The 19879-nt window shown below is 34.4% G+C and overlaps 1 protein-coding gene across 2 annotated transcripts in view; it reads left to right on the top strand.

Annotated features, from left to right (window-relative positions):
• Positions 1 to 19447, top strand: part of LOC128238864 (serine/threonine-protein kinase 33-like) — a 40575-nt gene extending 21128 nt beyond the window's left edge. For both annotated transcript variants that reach the window (XM_052955157.1, XM_052955159.1), the window contains exons 5-12: positions 5221 to 5309; positions 7925 to 8012; positions 8414 to 8489; positions 9677 to 9792; positions 10241 to 10326; positions 11810 to 11947; positions 12525 to 12656; positions 13652 to 19447. In XM_052955157.1, coding sequence (XP_052811117.1) covers positions 5221 to 5309; positions 7925 to 8012; positions 8414 to 8489; positions 9677 to 9792; positions 10241 to 10326; positions 11810 to 11947; positions 12525 to 12656; positions 13652 to 13924 — 998 coding nt within the window. In that variant the 3' untranslated portion in view covers positions 13925 to 19447. The remainder of the gene's footprint in view (positions 1 to 5220; positions 5310 to 7924; positions 8013 to 8413; positions 8490 to 9676; positions 9793 to 10240; positions 10327 to 11809; positions 11948 to 12524; positions 12657 to 13651) is intronic.
• The last annotated feature ends 432 nt before the right edge of the window (positions 19448 to 19879 follow it).

Here is a 19879-nt window from a genome sequence, read left to right as displayed (position 1 = left end):
TCACCTTAGTTAAAACTGATTTAATTTTCTTAATTGCCTTAGAGTCTTTGATTACTATGCTCACTAATTGATTTTCAGATCTGAGGGTTGTTCAGATAGCCTATATATGTAAATAGATACTGAATTCATGATTGGTATAAGATAGTAATTACAGACATGAAACCTTGTTTCTTATAGCCCAGTTATGTTGAACTTAAAGGCGCACAATATAGGTTGATGCGAAAAAAAAAAAAAAAAAAAAAAATCCATTATCATGTTAAACTTATTTGACTTTAATGATACTGATAAAAAAATATATAAGCCATATATAAGCCTTTATAAATTTTTTTTTTTTTAATTTATAGCTTTTTGGCTACAAATCCAAGGATAAAAAAGTGCAAAAATATAGCTTATATTTTTTATCTGAACCAAAATCATAGCATTTCTTTTTGTTTTGATCATTGAAGTCAAATGAGTTAAACGCAATGATGCATTAAAATTTAAAATAAAAGTTTTTTTTTGGCATCAACCTATATTGTGCGTCTTTAAACAATAATATAAAAAAATTATTGTACTATATATTTATATATTAAAATGATCAATTTATTATAAATTTTGCGTCATAAAGCATGCGATGGGTGCACAAATATTTTGAGCTTTACCGCGAAGATATCACTGACTCAATTAGGCCATCTTTCAACGATCGTTTGACCGAATATCGTAACTTTAGTTGAAGATTGCCATAAGATCACTTAATCAATTGAGAGTGATATTTGCATATTCAAACTAGCTGTGTCTTATGTGACCAATTAAACAATTCGTTCCGAAATAAATAATATTATTTCTTGCATTAAACAGTTTGGAAAAGTGATTGAACAATTTGACCGTAAGAGTTGGGTATCTTCGTGGGTTTTGAAAATTGTAGTCACTTAACAAGGGGGTACAGGGTTGGGGGGGGGGGGGGTGCTGTTGGTTAGCCTAGGGCAGTGCCTTTTTGAGCATCACAGAGGGCAAAGCCTTCTGAAGCTCCAGGGTTAAGAGCTGAGAATTGCATTTCAACAGATGTGTACTAGTTGAGAGATACAAAATTATAGGTCAATTCTCACATAAAAAAAATCCATTAAACTATCACGTTTGTCTTAAAGAGTGGTACCTATGTCATTATAGTATTGTTCTATTTTTACAAGAGGATTTTGCCTCTTCAAATTGTCATTGATTACGGTTCTGCAATGCCGGTTTCAATACCAGTACAAGCACACTTAGTATGATGTACAAAAAAATAAACAGTGTCAGCATTTAAAATGCTTCTCATGAATCATCCCAAAGTTCGGACAAACTACCTGTACTTGATCTCGTGTTCTGCCATGTTGCAGGGCAAACACGGCTGCCTTTTCCTTGTAATAAAAACAAGTTTATATTGTTGCCAAATTAATAATTCACATGAAACATTTGTTTGAAGATTAGACCTTCCTGACTTTGCTCATTGATTTTATCAAATAATGGTAAATGTTTATATTATTGATTACAAACATTAACTCCGTGTCAATATTTGATCTTAAGACTTTCTATATCTTCAAAGGTTTGAAAGACATGGTCATTTGGCTTCTGTTCTTGACAGATATTTAAACATGAACTCATTCACAGACATTATTTTGACCGTATTGACATATCAGTCTCTAAGAAGTATGGTCCCGGTATATTTCAAGTTTTGCTATTGGCTACTGATAAGGCCTAAAAAAAGATAGCTGTGTTTCCGGCAACCTTACCCTACCTTAGCAGCCACCCCAACCCCCATCCCGACCCTAGATTATTTATTTTTTATTTATGTCTGAAGTATCACAAAAGTAGAAATTTGCCAAAATCAACCCATGCATACAAGTTAAGAAATGAGAGTTTTAATTTCTGACTTGATCTAAAAAAAATAGAAGTTAAAATTGGTATTAGTGTGCATACAACCATTCTAAAAATGTGCATATGGAGTTTAACTTTTCAAAATGAGTATCATTTTTATTTCACATTTTTTTACTTAAGCATTGATTGTGTTGTTAGATATACTGGGCAAGTGTTTGACACTTCTATGTATTTTATTAGACTGACAAGAAAGACCATTGATGCAAAGCATCAAAGGGCACCGTTTATAGTTTATGCATTTGTTATATGTTGAAAAACAAGGAATGTCAAGGCCAACAAGCATAGTATAGTGCAACGAACCGCATCCATGAAGTTCTCAAAATATTTGTAGTATTCTGCTTGACAACATAGGCAAAAGCATTGAAATTGAAGAGTTTCAAGTTGAACATTTCATTAGGGGTGTGGTACATTAATGAACACGACAGGATTAGGGGACTTGTGCACTGTACTTTTTGTCATTGCCACCTATCCATATACCAAGTTTTATTTCAATACCATAAGTAGTTTTAAAGTAATGCTCTGGTCAAGAAAAAGCGGCAAAGGGCAATAATTATGTAATTAGCTGAAATACAGCTATAGTCATTGTGCACTGCACTTCCTCTCGTTGTGCTAAATACCATTGAATGATGTTTAATGAAATTCCAAAAAAGTAGTTTTCTAGTTATGCTCCGGACAGGAAAAGGTACAAAGGGAATAACTCTTTCAATACACTGAAATAGAGTTATTGTTCATGTACACTGCAGTTCTAATCATATAGGGCGAGGGGGCAACGTCATCATGCTGGAATGACAACTTGTAGGGCAGAATAAGTTTCCTCATTCATCATACAGAAGTGATTTAAAAAAACAATTTAACAATTTTTGTAGTACTTTAATAAACATTATCATTTCGTCTGAAAGTTGCAAACATAAATAGAACATAATTATTGAACTGTTATATAAAAAGTGAACATTGTTTACTAGATGAAATGCATTTATAACATAACATGCCTTGTTTTAAGCTGTTTAATAATATTAAAATTTAATGTAAAATTGCATAAAAATCTGGTCAATGGAGTTATAATGTTAACTTCTTCATTTACATGGTAAAGAAGAGTTGAAAATGGATGTTTTTAGTTGATAATGATATTAACACAAAAACAGCATGTGTCTTATTGGACAATGGCAAATTTTTCAAATATGATAAAAATAACGCATTCAAACTGAATATGTATCAGACTATGTATGAAAGAAATAATACTGTTTCTATTTTTCACAAAGGTTTTGAAATACAACAATGCACATATAAGCATAAATAGGCCAAATATGCAAAAAAATAATAGTAAACAATGTGTGAAAGTGATACTGAACACTTAAAATAATTTCTTTGTGCATTAAATGAATATATACCAGGAAAGCAATACTAAATCAAGTCCAAAATGTATAATAACATGAAGAACACCCCTTTATGAATATCTTCATAACAAATCAGAGTACATGTAAACAATAATCATTTATATCATTAGTATCAAATGTGTCTAGTTTAAAGTGTGTTTTCATTTGCATTCAATTACATTGTAATATATACCAGAAAAGCAATTATAAAAATCCTTAAATGTATAAGAAACTGAAGACAACAAAGAATAACACCCATTTATGAATATCTCCAAAACAAATCAGAGGTCACCTAAACAATAATCATTCATAGAATTAGTATCAAATGTGTCTAGTTTTTGTGTGTCTGTTCATTATCTTTAAATGAGCATCTTTAAAGTGAAACTCTTATTTGAAATCAATACATATAATTGTATTTATAACACACATCAAATTGACTGATAAAACAATAACTTCTTACTAAATAATGCATTTACTGAAATATTGTTTACTGATAACAAGCTTGTGACCCTGTTTATAATAGCAGAATGCATGACAAATATTAAATGATTGGTGATTGCTTAACGATTTACTGTGGTCTACTATAGTATCACAAGGCAGGAATACCATGTTTTATGTTCATTCTTATTAGCAAATTGAACTCGAGTTCCTTAATTCATTAAAAACATTGTTGTTGACATCTATCAACCCATTTTAAAAAAATCAAAACAATAATATTAATTGTGATAAGTCTTATTTGGGAGTAAGAGTGCATCTAAAAATAGTGTGTGTTTGTTTTTTTTCACTCAAATATGTAACAATTCAATTTGACAAATGAGACAAAAAATTAAGTTAGGAAATAGAAGTAGTAATTGTACATAATACAAAACAACAACACAAATTGACAAAGCTCAATATAAACAGGAAATCTATATGAAACAAAAATCCTTAAAGGCCATAATTATTTAAACTGAATTAAGGTATTTATAAGTAATACACACTTTTATAAAGCTTTTACCGACAACATAGTTATTATCATGGTACACTATGGGACTTACATCCAAATTTTGAAGATTTTTTACTGTGAATTAAAAATATTTTGTCTATATTTGATTTTTTTTCACATTATCAGAGATTATTAAATAAACACAACAGTTTCTGGTAAAATAAACTTCAGTTAACAAAAAACTTAAGTTCAACCAAACATATTATTGATACACATGGAAAAAAATCATTTTAATTGATCTTGTGAGTCTTCGGAACAGAGCAGTATTTCGATGTTTGAAAATATATAGCAGTTTTATCAATTCATAAAAAATAGTTAATAATAAGACAACCTGCTGAAATCATTTTGAATATTTTCTATGATGTCTAATGAACAATTTAAAAGACAATTTATGATAGTTTACCGTTAAAAGAAAGAGTAGAAATGGTATTTCACTGATATTTTACACAAAATATCAACAACATCTCACTACGGGGAGTTGTATTATGGCCAATTTATGGGTCATAACAATAATCAAATGAACGGTGTTTCGCTGGGTTGGGGACTCGACCAGTAGCCTTCTTTTTGGAAAAAAAACCCCTCTAAAACTCCTTTTGTAAAGCGCTTAACATCATGTTGGGAATGAGAGAGGTAACTTCAAATGTGCTGAAAACTGAATGTTATTGTAAATGGAAAAAAACTATAAATGGCACCCAATATGATAAGTAACAAACAGTAAATGGTGACGTTTAATTTTTGTTTGTTTCTTTTTGTAGCAAATTACTGTCAAAAAACACCTAAATTTAGCCCAATACGCAATGGCTGTCATTGATTCCATTACAGATATAGTTCATAGAGACATCAAGTTGGAAAATATTCTTGTCCACTTCTTAATGGCTGTCATTGATTCCATTACAGATATAGTTCATAGAGACATCAAGTTGGAAAATATTCTTGTCCACTTCTCAATGGCTGTCATTGATTCCATTTCAGATATAGTTCATAGAGACATCAAGTTGGAAAATATTCTTGTCAGCAATCTACCGGATGCCACCAACCCTGAAGACAGACTTCAAATAAAGGTAAGGCCAGGCATTGATCATTTCTCATTGTTAAATTCTCGTCCCAAAAGGAGAGCTTATAGTTGCTGCTTATATGTCTGTCCATCCGTCACACTCTTGTCTCGGCCCCATACTTCAAATCAAATGATGGGATTGAAATAATACTTGGTACATAGATAGATGGCAATGACTGAGGAACCATTATCCTATCATGCATATTTATTAAGTTATCTCCCCTAAACCATTTTTTTCCTAATTGGTGCTTGCATGCAGATGGCATTGAAATTAAACTTGGTATATAGATAGAATCTGATGGCAATTAGAGGAAGTGCAGTGCACAAGAATCATAATCCTATCATGCATATTTATTTAAATATCTCCCCTTAACCATTTTTTCCTAATCGGTGCTTGAACACCCTTGTACAGAGAATAACTTCAAAACTACTTAATGGATTGAAAATTAAACTTGGTATATAGATAGATAGCATTTGGAGGAAGTGCAGTGCAGAAAAAACACAATTCTATTATACATATTAATTAGTTGTCTCCTGTTTAACATCGTTTCATGATTTGAGCTTGTCCGTGCCATATCTTGTGCTAAAGGGATTGAAATGTAACTTCAATGATAGATGGCAATGAGAGGAAGTGCAGTGCACAAGAACCTTAATCTTGCACTGCTTATTTTAAAAGTTATCTCCCCTTTGCCCGATATTTTACAAAAATGGGTATTTTGTCCAAGCTTGTGCTGGAACTTATGGATGGGAACATGGATAGGGGGTTTCAGACAGGGGCATGGATATGGTGTTTTGGATGGAAACATGGATAGGGGGTTTCAGACAGGTGCCTGGATATGGTGTTTTTGATGGGAACATGGAAAGTGGTTTCAGACAGGGGTATGGATATGGTGTTTTAGACGGGAACATGGATAAGGGTTTCAGACAGGGGCATAGATAGGGGGTTTCAGACAGGCGCATGATTACTAGGGGGTTTCAGACAAAGGCATGGATAGGGGGTTTCAGACAGGGGCATGGATATGGGGTTTCAGACAGGTGCATGGATAGGGGTATTCTGAAAGGGGCATGGCTAGGGGGTTTCAGACAGGGGCATGGATAGGGGGTTTCAGATAGGGCATGGATAAGTGGGTTTCAGACAGGGGCATGGATAGGGGGTTTCAGACAGGGGCATGGATAGGGTTTTTTAATTAGGTGCATGGATGAGGGGTTTCAGATGGGCATGGATGAGGGGTTTCAGACGGGCATGGATGGGGGTTTCAATTAGGTGCATGGATGAGGAGTTTCAGACAGGGGCATGGATACTAGAGGGTTTCAGACAGGGCATGGATAAGTGGGTTTCAGACAGGGGCATGGATAGGGGGTTTCAGATAGGTACATGGATAGGGGTTTCAGACAAGGGCATGGATTGGGGGTTTCAGACAGGGACATGAATAGGGAGTTTCAGACAGGGGCATGGATAGGCGTTTCAGACAAGTGCATGGATAGGGGGTTTCAACCAGGGGCATGTATTGGGGGTTTTAGACAGGGGCATGGATACTAGGGGGTTTCAGACAGGGGCAAGGTATGGGGTTTTGGACAGGGGATAAATAGAGGGTTTCAGACAGGGGCATGGTTATGGGGATAAGGATGGGAGCATGGATGGGGGGTTTCAGACAGGGGCATATATATGGGGTTTTGGACAGGGGTAGGGCATGAAAGTCTGGATTTTTTTTTCTGAGTGACAATATCCATCTGGAAAAATCACTTCACCAAATATTTCACATATGGATAAACTTCCCCTGTTATTAAAATATGTTTTAACATGTTTGTTAGCAGAAATGTTGTTAATGCAATAAAATCAAATATTATACAACTTTAACAATATAATTATATGGTAAATAAACTTTGAAAATGGTATGAACATTTATGGGGGGATTTTTGTTAGCCTTTGCAAAAATTGGTTATTGATTTTGTCCGTTTCCCCATTTTTTCCCGTCCTAATATAGGATAGTGACAAGCCAGTTCTAAATTACCTTTCATGTTGGATAACGTTTTGTAATAAATTCATTAAAAATCATGGTAGATTAATGGGACCTGCCGTCTTTGTCATCTTTTTGATTAACGGTATTTGCATCATTTATACTCCTTGCATCAGGCGTTGTTTGCTTTGCGTTAAGCCCTAATCCTTGTGTTTAGATAAAACGAAGTGTTATCTAAGGGTTTTCAAGCATTTCGAGTGTGATGATTTTTTATGATATTTAATACTAGCATTGATTACACATAAGGAAAAAATCAAAAATCTATTCTTAGAATAATTTTATTTCAACCTTTGAACAGTGGTTTATAAATTGAATGTCCAATGAATATTGCAAAAGATTGATGGATTAAAAAATTGTAAAAAGTTATGTAGGAAGAGACCCTGGGTTGTTCAACAGTCAGTTTTTTTTATAAATTATAGGCAAGAAAAGATGATGTTAGAAGCCTGAAACAAATAATATAAGGCTGATCCTTAGTTCTTATTGAAGTCTCGTTGACTAGGTTAGGATGGCTGAAACCTTCATGTTTAATTTGTCTTTTAAGATATCACAAAAAGATTATCTTTAAACCTGCTATCTTTTAGCGAATATTAAACTGCTATTTCAGGTGACCGACTTTGGTTTGTCAATAACGAAGTCTGGAGTAAGCCATGATGATATGATGCAGGACTTCTGTGGAACACCAAACTACATGGGTATAATATAGTACAATGTTGATTGGTTGGTCGTGAATATTTTGATGCAAAATCAAATTCATTTTGAAGGAGGACTTTTCCGGAAAAAAATAAATGCAAATGCTTTTTGAGTCAAAATCTGATCAAATCTTCTTAGGTAAAATTTGGTCAAATCCTTATCACACTTACGCATATTGCAAAGGATGTTTGTATTAAGCTTTCTAGAAAATAAACCTCAAAACTTACTTAAACATGCAATCTTCAAACCAACTTTTCCACTGCTGAAGGCCCATAAACTTAAGTATTATGATATCATATGCTTCTTGGATATAAAGTTGTACATGAAAACAAAATTAATTTTTAGTCATGTTAGTATGATTCTTCCTTTAAGTTCTTTAATGTTTAAATGTTGTTCATTCCAGCACCGGAGATTATAGACAACAAGACCTACAGCCAGCAATGCGATGTATGGGCTCTTGGAGTAATTGTTTATACTTTGTAAGTTCATTAGATTCATACTTTTCCCTTCTTTATATTTACACCTCAACTTCCATTCCTTAAATGAACTGCCTTTCGGCAATTGCGTTTATCAATCAATGAACGCAACATTTTCGGATATGTTCGGATCACAATTCATTGCATAACAATATACATGGAAAATATTTTTATTGTTATTGTTTGTATTGTGTCAGCAGGTGCCGTAAAATATAAATCAACATTTTAGAAAGTATTATTTTTCAAATTTTAAATGAATTGTTGCCATAAGTATTGAAATTTTACGTTTAAAAGTGATTTAAAGTGGCTGATCTTTTCCCGCGTTATTGTGACGTCATTTGAAAAATGCTTCCAGTTACAGTCGGGTCGTTCTATTTACAGAATGGGTAGGAAAGAGTTACTCAAAGGTTTTCTTAAATGAAATTAAGTATTTTTTTAACAAATTATTGAATGAAATTGAAGATTTATGTATGCAAGAAAAAATATCAAACCTGTGTTCCCGTCTGGATTGTAAAAACGGACCCTAGGGGACCTTGCATGGCCGATAACTCTGCAAGCATTGTTACCAGCTTACCCCCATGCTGTCAGGTCGGATTGTTCTATCCGGACCTGAAAGTTATGATAGATATTATTAATCTGACAGCCATAAATGTTTTGTGTTTGTCACGTCCCACCACATCCCTGAAAAGTCTCATGTTGTCTGTAGGTCAAAAAAAATTGCACCTACACTCAAAAAACTTATTTTGTGCAATTGTACCCCTGCAATTTGGGTGCCATTTTGCTCCGTCTACCAAGAGTTATGGCCCTTGACTTAGTAAAAACTGACTTATAAAAGCTGAAAAATACCATACCTGTGTCCAAGACATCTGGGGTTATTTATCTCTCCTAGTATAGCTGTGGAATGTTTTGAAATGTATGTGAAAAAGATAAAATTATGTTCTCAGCAATGTTCTTTAACATAAATTCATTGACATTGCATTTCACCTTAGTTTATAATTTACGCACATAAATTATTATTTCTTAAGATCAATACAGATAATGAGATTACTACTTGTATCGTTGATATTAGTGAATGTAGAAAACAAACAGCTCCTGTTAAATTTGGACTACTCATAATGGTTTTGTTTTAAATTTCATGTAGCTTGCATTATTAAGCGTAATGATACATTGTCAATGTTGCCATTTTACAGATTTTGTGGGAATCCTCCATTCCGTTCAAAAGACGAGGAATCATTATATGACCTGATCAAAAAGGGTGAAATAGATTTTGAGTCAAGTGATCTCTGGAAGGAAGTCTCATCTGAAGGTAGCTCCCAACATGTACAAATATTTTTTGCTAATTTTTCCCCCGTCTTTGGAGCTTCCTTGTTCTTGTTGTTGTTTTTTTATTTTTCAAAGATAAAACATTGAGATTATGATATGGCCTTTGTTTCTTCACAGCAACAGTGGCATTATTGCATAAATAAGAAATTACAATGTTGACTGTAAGTTTCCTTCATGGAAAGCAAGTCCAATAATTCTGGTTAACTTGTTCTTTTAAATTTGCTGATTGATTTACTTAGATAATGGACTGAGGTCGGCATCTGTACGCGATGCTCTTGATCATTTCATTGTTTTACATCTTGTAGGGAAAAAAAATGTTTTTAAAAGCAGAGTACGGAAAATTAAGACCTATCTATATACACATATATTGGTAAAAATGGTAGTATAGAAAACCAGTTTGATATTAATGTTGGGTGTCACTGTATTTTCAGCTAAGTCATGTATATCGGGTATGCTGAATGTAGATCCAGCCCACAGATTAACTGCAGGAGAAATTTTATCACATCATTGGATAACTGTGAGTTCAAATATGATGGAATTATAGCAAATTGTATATTACATATTTATTTGAAAATGGCGTTTGTTTAAGCTTGTCTGTTTTTCAAAGACAATAATTCATGTTATGTCATAGCCTTAGTGAAGTCATTGGCTTGAGGGACAGGGCTTTCTTTCTAGGAATTTTGAGGCCCATATAACGCCCAATTCCCCAAGCCAAGAAATATACTTTTTCCCCGAATTTTGGTTCAAATTAAATTTGTTATCCTTTGCAGGTTGAATGTTTAATATCATTTAGTATTGATGTTACATTGTGTGTTGTGTTTTGATATATGTATATTACATCAATTTCCATTCAAATGCTTTATTGTTTTGTTTCTGTCAACTTACAAAAATCCCCTTTTTGGCAAAAATAAGGCCAAATTCCCCTTTCTCATTGCCCTGTTTCCTTTTCCCATATGTAGAAAGACAGTCCTTTATTATTTTACCTCATTAAATGATTTTAGCATGATACCCTTTGATTGACTGAGAAAAAAAACAGATGTTTAATCATCAGTGCTCTCGTAAAACTGATCAGTTGACTTTTTTCATACTTCAAGGATTCTGACTCACAAATATTTAAGTTTTGAATGCCAGGTGACCCCATATTACTTCGATATCATTTGAAAGGTTTGGAAAATAAATGTGTTAAAATTATACCGAAAATATTAATTAAAACCAAATTTGTTGGGCTTCAAAGTTGGCAATATAGTCCATTTCAAATTCAATTTCAGTTGAAATAAAGAGCAAAAATACAAACTACAATTGCTGACTATAATATACGTTAGATCATTTATTTTGCATATTAGTAATTAGCTAGCAATACCCTTTCAAATTATACCAAAATTGTAGAGAGTTCCCAGGCATCACAATTAAACATTATGGCTAATGGAGCTATCAGAGATTTAGCTTGTTTGTGGGTCAGATTTCTTAAAGTGTAGTAGATGTTTATAAATGTCACACTTTCCGCTTTTATAGTATTGCTGTGAAACGACTGCATATCTACATTTTGATGAAATTCATAATTATGTTGTTGATTATGAGAAGAAGGTAGAAGTGTAACAGTCTTCGAAATTTGACTTTTGAATGAACAAGCCCGTAGTTCAATGTACATTAGTGCCCGGCATCAAAAATTGTCAACCAGCCCTGCAGTTCAATAACCAGAATTTGAGCAAGCTCGAAAACATTTTACCAGTGCAAGTTGCAGGCTTGTGCTAATTGCTAATTTTAGCCTCAGGGGCAAGAATAAAGGTTTGCTAATGGAGAAGTCTTATTTCCAGGACTGGTTGATTCAAACTGATATACAATCAAAATTCGCCATGTCAATTTGTTGGGATCTTGGGAAATCCTTCAAACATTTGATATACAGTAACCAAAATACAAAATGTGTTTAACTAAACCCAACACATTCGATAAAGCTTGACATAGCGAGCTCCGGCTGTATATACAATTGCTTGATGTTACAGGGTGAGGAAGGAAACAATAACACAAATGTGTTACAACTGATGAGGGACTGGAAGAATGATTTGAAGATTGACGGGAGTGGAAGTGAGGAAGAAAATGAGGAAAAGCCCGAGGGGGATAAAAGTGCAATAAACGGCCAGGTCAGTGTATATAAAATTGCTTTGAAAACGTGGCAAAATATGTCTGTAATCCAAATATTCCTATTTTCAGCATAAGTACAGTGTTGTTTTTTAATGTGAATTACTACCAGTTACTACAGTAATCATAATTAGAACAAATCCAAAGCAAGTTCTGGAAATATATTTAGTAACCACCTTAGATTTCACTTCATTTTAAATTAGAAACCTAGTGTTTTGATTGGACTGTAAAAAGAATTGGCCCATGGACTGAATGGAAACACTGAGGCGTGTCTAAGGACATAGAAAGATTAATATTGAATACTGCCTCTGGGTTTTGGTGTAATGTATAGACATTCTGGCTAGTTGTTTATAATCTTATTATTACATTAACATAAAGTGTTCAGGCTAGTTCATGAAAATTTTAAAAATTTGATGACAGTTTCTGTCTGTAGTGTTTTTATTTTCTCGTGCTAAAATATTTTTTGGCTGTAAAATATTTTGGGTATTTGAAACACCATACAAAATTGCCGTTATGGTGGTCAAATTAAGATCCCATCAGTATTGTCCGATTGTCTGATGTGTTGTGTGTACATTGCAGGATGGGCCCCCTGAGGTAAAGCAGGGAGAGGAGCAGACCACGGAGGAGACGAACAACAACGAGGCCAACACGTCCACAGAGGTGAACAGGAAGGGCTCAGGGGGGACCAAGAAACCAGGTTCAGGGGGAAAGGTAGGATTGGATTATGTTATTAATATTATTGTTAAAATTGTGTTGTAGCCCTTTATGCTCCAAAGTTTCTTTCCGCCCTGAAAGTGGGCTAGAATCAAACAGTGAAAAATATCATTTTAATTGTTGAGCCCGCTTGCGGTGAGCGAGACATAGTTGTCACAATGGCGTATTCATGTATGCGTGTGCATGGGTCTGTCTGTCCCAACTGAATTCGTCTGTATCTTGACCATGCATTACAGGATTTCAAAAATATTGCCATTAAGGTTCACGCTGATGAGTTGGCCTGTTACGCACAAGACCCAGGTCTGTGCGTCAAAGGCCAATGTCAAGGTTAGAGGTCAAAGGTAGAAATGTTCCTTCTCAGGGCTGTTTCTTGACCATGCATTATAGCATTTTACAAAAACTGGCCATAAAGGTTCACCATGATGAGGTGACTTGTCGCACACAAGACCCAGGTCTGTACCTCAAAGGTCAGGGTTAGAGGTCAAAGGTAAAAATGATCCTTGAAATCAGGCTGTATCATGACCATGCATTATAGCATTTTAAAAAAAAAATGTGATAATTTCACCATGATGAGGGGGCCTGTCATGCACAAGAACTAGGTCTGTACCTCAAAGATTGAGGTCACACTTAGAAGTTAAATGTCAAAATGAGAAATGTTGATAGGACTGTTCTGTACTGAACCTTGTCTGGGCTGTATCTTTACCATGCATTATAGGATTTCCAAAACTTGCCAAGGAAGTTTACCATGCTAAGGTGTAGTGTCACAGGTTCTATGAATTGCTCAACTCCATGTTATTCTGTTTTGCAATTGTATGGAAGAGCATAATGTCTGTGTCAAAGGCTCTTTCAATGAGCTCAACATGTTGCGATTTGCCATCTACTAATAGATCTTTATACACCACAATAAATCATGTAATTATTGTTATAATTTTGTAACCCGATGTCAAAAACTGTTATTAAGTCATTAAACACTTTTGTGAATCATTTTTCAGACGTCAACTAGAAACTCAGGTGGAAGATCATCGTATGGAAACATTCCAAAAACTACAGGGAACTCCCTGAAAGTGGGTAACACAGCCCCACGACAGGCCAACTCCCGGTCCCCAATGCCCAGCAAAGTTTCAGGAAGTGGGACTGGTTCCACTCGGACCACCAGCACAACGCCCAGGCAGGGAACCAGCACTCCTGGCTTGCGGCCTACCGCCACACCCAGCAAACTGAACCCTGGACCAAGACCTACAACTAAGGGTGCTGTGAAAAAGTAACACTGGGGATTTACTGTGAACTGGAAAGCTTTTGTATTGGTTAATTGGCGTGCCACATATAGTGATAATGGAAATGGACATTTTTATTGGCAATTAACCACCATGATTTCATGATTTTGGTTTGCAATTAAGCACGTAGATCCTTCAAAGTTGATCATGGACAAAAAGGCAACTCTGATTAACGCTCCTCTGTTGATTATATTAACAGCATTATGCCATTAGCTAACATATGACGTAGCTTTACTTAATGTTTTCTGACTGCTGTCGGGGGTGTTAGTCCAGACGGCCGCTGTCTGCTAGAGCTACAGGGGTTTACCTTACATGGGCTGCTTGGTGTGTTCAAAGTTTGTAAAACCGTCCAATGTTGCTGTGATCTGTTGACTGTCTCAATATTTTGTTTCGTTGTGTGCAGACCCGGTCCTGCTGACATGCATGCATGCTTGTCGATAGAAATGTTGATTGTATAAAGATTTCCTTGCATCTTTATAAAGTTTTGGATGGCATTATGATTGTTGTCATGTAGTTTACTCTAAGGTGGAATTTGCGTGTCAAGCTTGTTGTATATATCAATGCATTTGAACCTTAATGGTAAAGTTGTGATTCATTTAAACAAATGTATAATCATGAATAAGTTGTTTTTCTGATTGGCTCGAACTCACCGGGACTGGTGAAAATACCTCGAGCTTCGGGGAATTTGAGCCAAGCGGAAATGCTTACCTCCAGTAGTATGAAATTGGTCCTTCAAATTGAGTTTGAGCTTACAAGGAAATTGAGCCAATCAAGTTAGAGCCAATAGGGTAAGACTGTATGTCTGAAAATTTTCGATTCTGACTGTTAGTGTGTAGCTTGCTCAACTTTCCATGAAAACAGCTTGTCATAATCTGTCTGATTTCCATGTATAAATATTAGCGCATCTGTTTTCCAAGGTATTGTGATAACCTTGGTATCGTTGAGGTTAACATTTAACTAAGCCATAACTCAATTTCTTTTTAAGATATGAAAATGAAACTCGGAACCTATGTTGGTCCATCATTCTGGGTTGAATTACAACAGACTGATGTTTGAGTATGCTTCATGGTACTGTACATGTAGTTCAGATTGATATATTGCTTGTAAAGCAGAAAACTTGACACATACATTTTCGGTCATAAGTATCTATAAATTAATTGATGACTCAGCTTTAAAATTCTGTAAAGAAAGCATACTTCTTGAGCATATGACAAATGAAATACTTTTGTATGTTCTCTTTGAGTGATAAATTATCACTCACCAAAATGTTCAGGTGTTGGGTGTAGCATTGTTCGCTCTGTATCATTTGAACAGCTGATTTTTTTTAAATCTTAGACCACTCTTCCATCAGGTTTAAGGTTAGGTCAATAGGTTAAATTAAATATTGAATTCAGTGGGAGGTGAAGGAGTTTTATATTCTATGATGTTTAGCTTTGATAAATTATTCCTCATATCGTCCTGACTTGTGAAACTGTTTCTCAACATAAAGGTTTCTCAGAAAGGCTAAATGTCATATGATTTGAACTTTTTGAAATTACATTTGCATCTCACTTTTAGGAAAGTAGGGTTTCAGCTGGAGGGTTATGGGAGGGTGATGTACCCTCCCCATATTTGGAATAATAATATCTGTCATGTGTTTCCGTTCCGGATAAAAAAATCCGACCCGAGGGCACCTGCGTTGCCAGGTAACGAGGCTTGCCGAGTTACCGGCCGCGCAGCGTGCCCGAGGGTGTTTGACGTGCAGTAATTTTTATTCACTGCATACGTCAAGAAGTTCCTTCAGTATCACGTCTTTTAAGGGTTATTTTGTTTTGTTTTGAAGGTATATTTTTGTAAAGTAAATGTTTATGGAACTCATCTATTGAAATCTCATAATTATGGTTACATAGAGTGTAAAATAAAAGAAATGAAAAGTATTATGTCACAGCGCGTGACTCATCTGGCATGGGGGGATGCCAGATGAAGTTTTCCAGCACGGCTGAATTCACCGGAAATGCCTATCCGGTGTGCTAGAAACACCCTTCTGCCCTCATGGAGACCAGGATGTGCACCCTCCTGATAATCAAATATTTCTTTTGTTTTGATTAAAACTTTAAATATGCTTATGCATTCAAACAAACTTTACATATTTGGAAGTTGAAAGTTAACATTACTTCAAATAAGCACAATTTCTAACATTTCTATGAAATTCATGCTTTAATTATTCACTGCCCGATACAATGTGCCTTTTTGTCCCTCAGCACCCTGTCCCTTTTCTGCAGCACCGTGTCCTTTTTAATATTTGGCTAAAACCCAAAGGACAGACAGACAGATGGAAGTTATTATTAGGTTAGAATTCCCTTAGCCATAATCATATATTTCTGCTGTGTTTTATCTACTATTTCATTATTCCCTACTCAGAAGACACCAATTGTTTTGAAGGGGGTATTACATTGTTTGTGTACATTAAGAGTGTTGTTGGCAGAGTTGTTAAATTGTTAAAAATAGATTTTTTATGGCTTTTTATATTATTTGTTGATAATTGGAAAAAAGAAACTAACATTAGAAAATGTACTACATTAAAGATTTTATTTTACTGTTGATTTAAGTTTACCTCTTAACATGATGGTCTGAACGCATCGTACACATTTGTATTATGACTTTTTTCAGTGTGTTTGTCTATTAAAAAAAATGTCAAGGAATTGTCAAAGCTCTGAAGTCATTGGCGTCATTATGTAAAACCTCTAACCTTGAATAGAGCTCAAAAAATATTGGAAGATATTTGAATGAAACACATGTTCCAATAGACAATATGGATATGTACAGCAAGGCTTATAACTCTGGCTTAAATATTTCTTGAATTATGCCCCTTGTTTGGGATAAATACATTAGATGAGCATTGGTGTTCGCTCTGCAGCACTCTTGTTAAGAGAACATTAATGCCACCTTTGTGATTACATAAATATTTTGATGCACTTTTTCTGCTGATTTTCATAGCATTAAACAAATGTTATTTTAAATTGGCCAGCGCCAACCTAAAAATATAAGGTTGTGCACAAGTGGAATTCAAAGTTGCAAACATCTAACAAGATGTATAAATCTTTAGCTGGTAAGTGTCAAAGACAGCATTATGTCAACAATACGGTAGTTTAAAATATTCACCTTAAAATGGCTTTGTTGTTTAATAATGTATTGTTAATGGTTATTTTAGGGCACCATATAAAGGGTAAGGTGTTATGTAGGAGTAAAAATCATCTACATGCTTAGAAATTTAATGCCACAAGTGTTACTCTACCATCTACATACAGTAGGCTCTAGGCATTATTGAAAACTGTAACGTAAAAGCAGTTAGGGTAGGATATTGTTCACTAGATGGATTGTATTGTATACATTTTTTAAAGATGCACTCTCACAGATGGACCGTTTTGACAACTTTTTATTTTTTTGTCTTAGAATGAGCCAATCCTTGCCTAAAGGTCTGGAAACCAGTGATTTAAGACTGCTGACTAAAAATCAGATTTAATATTTACTTTCGAAAATTGATGTTTTTTGTCGAAAAACTCATTTTTCTTAAAGCGTTAGTAATGCTTTTAGCCATAAAACTTCAATTTTCAAACTTTGATCTGATATTTTGTATTATATCACTGGTTTCCAAATTTACAGATATTAAGGTCAAAATTGGTTCATTCCAAGACAAAAAATAAAAAAGTTGTCAAAACGGTCAATCAGTTGCAGATTTAAAGGGAAATAACCCTATTGTTTCAAGAAATTAGGATGTCCTTGTTGATAAGCTGCATTGTTCCATTCACTGATTTTCCTTAGTTGAGGCCCTGTGTGAAGATATATCCCGATCTATTGTATTAGTCAATGGAAACATGTTATTAATAGTAATGATTTAAAAATAGCTATAGTTAGATTACCAATTATTAACAATAGATTCTTATTTTGTGCGAGTTCATGCAGTATAAGTGCTCAGCCACAATTTTGCAAATCCACGAAACTCCACTTTGGCGGACTTGACAGAGGTCACAAATTGTCAACTGCTTTTTGCAAAATGAATGCAAATTTTATCATTAATTAAATCAAATGTAACTATAAAAGATTTATCGGGGCCTCCTGAATGATGCCACAAGTCAGCACACAAACCTTGTGATTTTAAAAGTAACAAAATTAGTTGTCCAGTTAGCACACTCACTTCTTACCAAGGCAACCCGGTTCTGGGCGCATGCAAGTTTGGTCATTGCAAGCCAGACAAGTGGGTTTTCACCAGGTTCTCCCATTTCCCTCACAACACAAGACCGCACTCTCGCACAACATCCTGCCAACAAGAGTGTCTTAAAATAATTTTCTTCACAATTGTTGTAAAATATATAATGTTTAACTAACAGTAAACACCATGTTAACACTGTTTTCATTAGATGTAGAAGGAAAACCAATCTCAGGGATAGTGTCCCTTTAAATGGCATTTAAAAACCAAGCAAGTATTTTATACTTTAAGCAGTCTCTTGCAATGGGTCTGAATAATCCTTATGAATTTTTATGTCAGGGTACTATTGTAAAGCAAAGATACTTTTGGAGAGAAAACCAAATTGCACCAATTTTTAAATCATTCCCATATTGATATAGTTTCAGCCTATGTTTGCCAAACTTGTTATTTAATTTCTTTTGTTGCTATTCCTATGTACGATTGTATCCTTTTTGATTTTATCTTTTCTGTCCAAAATGTAAGTGCTATATAGTACCCATTTCAAGACCTGTTTTTACACCTAAATCCTGTGAAATATGTTAGCTTTATCTTGTTTTTGTTTTGATTCTGTTGAAATTTGTATATATACATTCATTTCATTATTTGCCTGACAGGTTTTATAAATGATGGGCAAATGTATTTCCTAAATGTTAAAACATAAAATTTAACATATATTTACTATGTCTTAAGATAGAATGCAAAATAATGCAATGTCATTATTTGCTAGAATTATATGTTTTTACAAATCTAATTTCCCAACAGCTTTTAAAACAATCCTTATTGATTTAAAAAATTATCAGAAATATACTTTACATCATTAAATATGCAACTTTTTTCCGTGACAATTGGTAAGCATAAATTGTATCTAAGATTGCTAATTTTCAAATGTTACTTCTTTTTCACAAACTACAGTCAAAATAACAATAGCTAATAACCTTTTTTTTAATAATTGCTCATTTAATGGTGTTAAATATAGTTTAGTTTTGATTGTGTTTATGACTTCAAACTTTATATAAAGAAATAAAGTTGATCGACCGAAAAAATATCCAAAAACATTCCATTTCTTTTAAGCTTGAAGTATGTTACTCTATGTTACTATAAATACTTCTTTCTAGTTACACATTCTGTATATACCAGAAGAAAAGTGATTTTGAATGATTATGCAATTGTACATTCTGCTGATTCATGTTTGTTTTTTATTTATATTATTATTATTAATGATGACTTTTTGACATGCTGCTTGGGGCCAACTTTATTGATATAATAACATTTGTTCCAATAAATGATTGAAAAACACAAGGTGTTCCTGGTTTAAATCGTTGATTCAAGGGCATGTAACTAGTTTTAGCAGGAGTGATCCAAGGGCATGTACCAAGTTTAAGAAAGAGTGATCAAAGGGCATGTACCAAGTTTTAGCAAGAGTGATCCAAGGGCATGTACAAAGTTTTAGCATGAGTGATCCAAGGGCATGTACAAAGTTTTAGCAAGCGTGATCCAAGGGCATGGGCCAAGTTTAAGAAAGAGTGATCAAAGGGCATCTACCAAGTTTTAGCAAGAGTGATCCAAGGGTATGTCCCCAGTTTTAGCATGAGTGATCCAAGGGGCATGTACAAAGTTTTAGCAAGAGTGATCCAAGGCCATGTACAAAGTTTTAGCTAGAGTTATCCAAGGGCATGTACAAAGTTTTAGCTCAAGTGATCCAAGGGCATGTACAAAGTTTT

Source organism: Mya arenaria, chromosome 6 (assembly GCF_026914265.1).
Source record: "Mya arenaria isolate MELC-2E11 chromosome 6, ASM2691426v1".
NCBI lineage: Eukaryota > Metazoa > Mollusca > Bivalvia > Myida > Myidae > Mya > Mya arenaria.
Note: the sequence above shows the minus strand (reverse complement) of the source record. Positions and strands in the feature narration are given on the sequence as shown.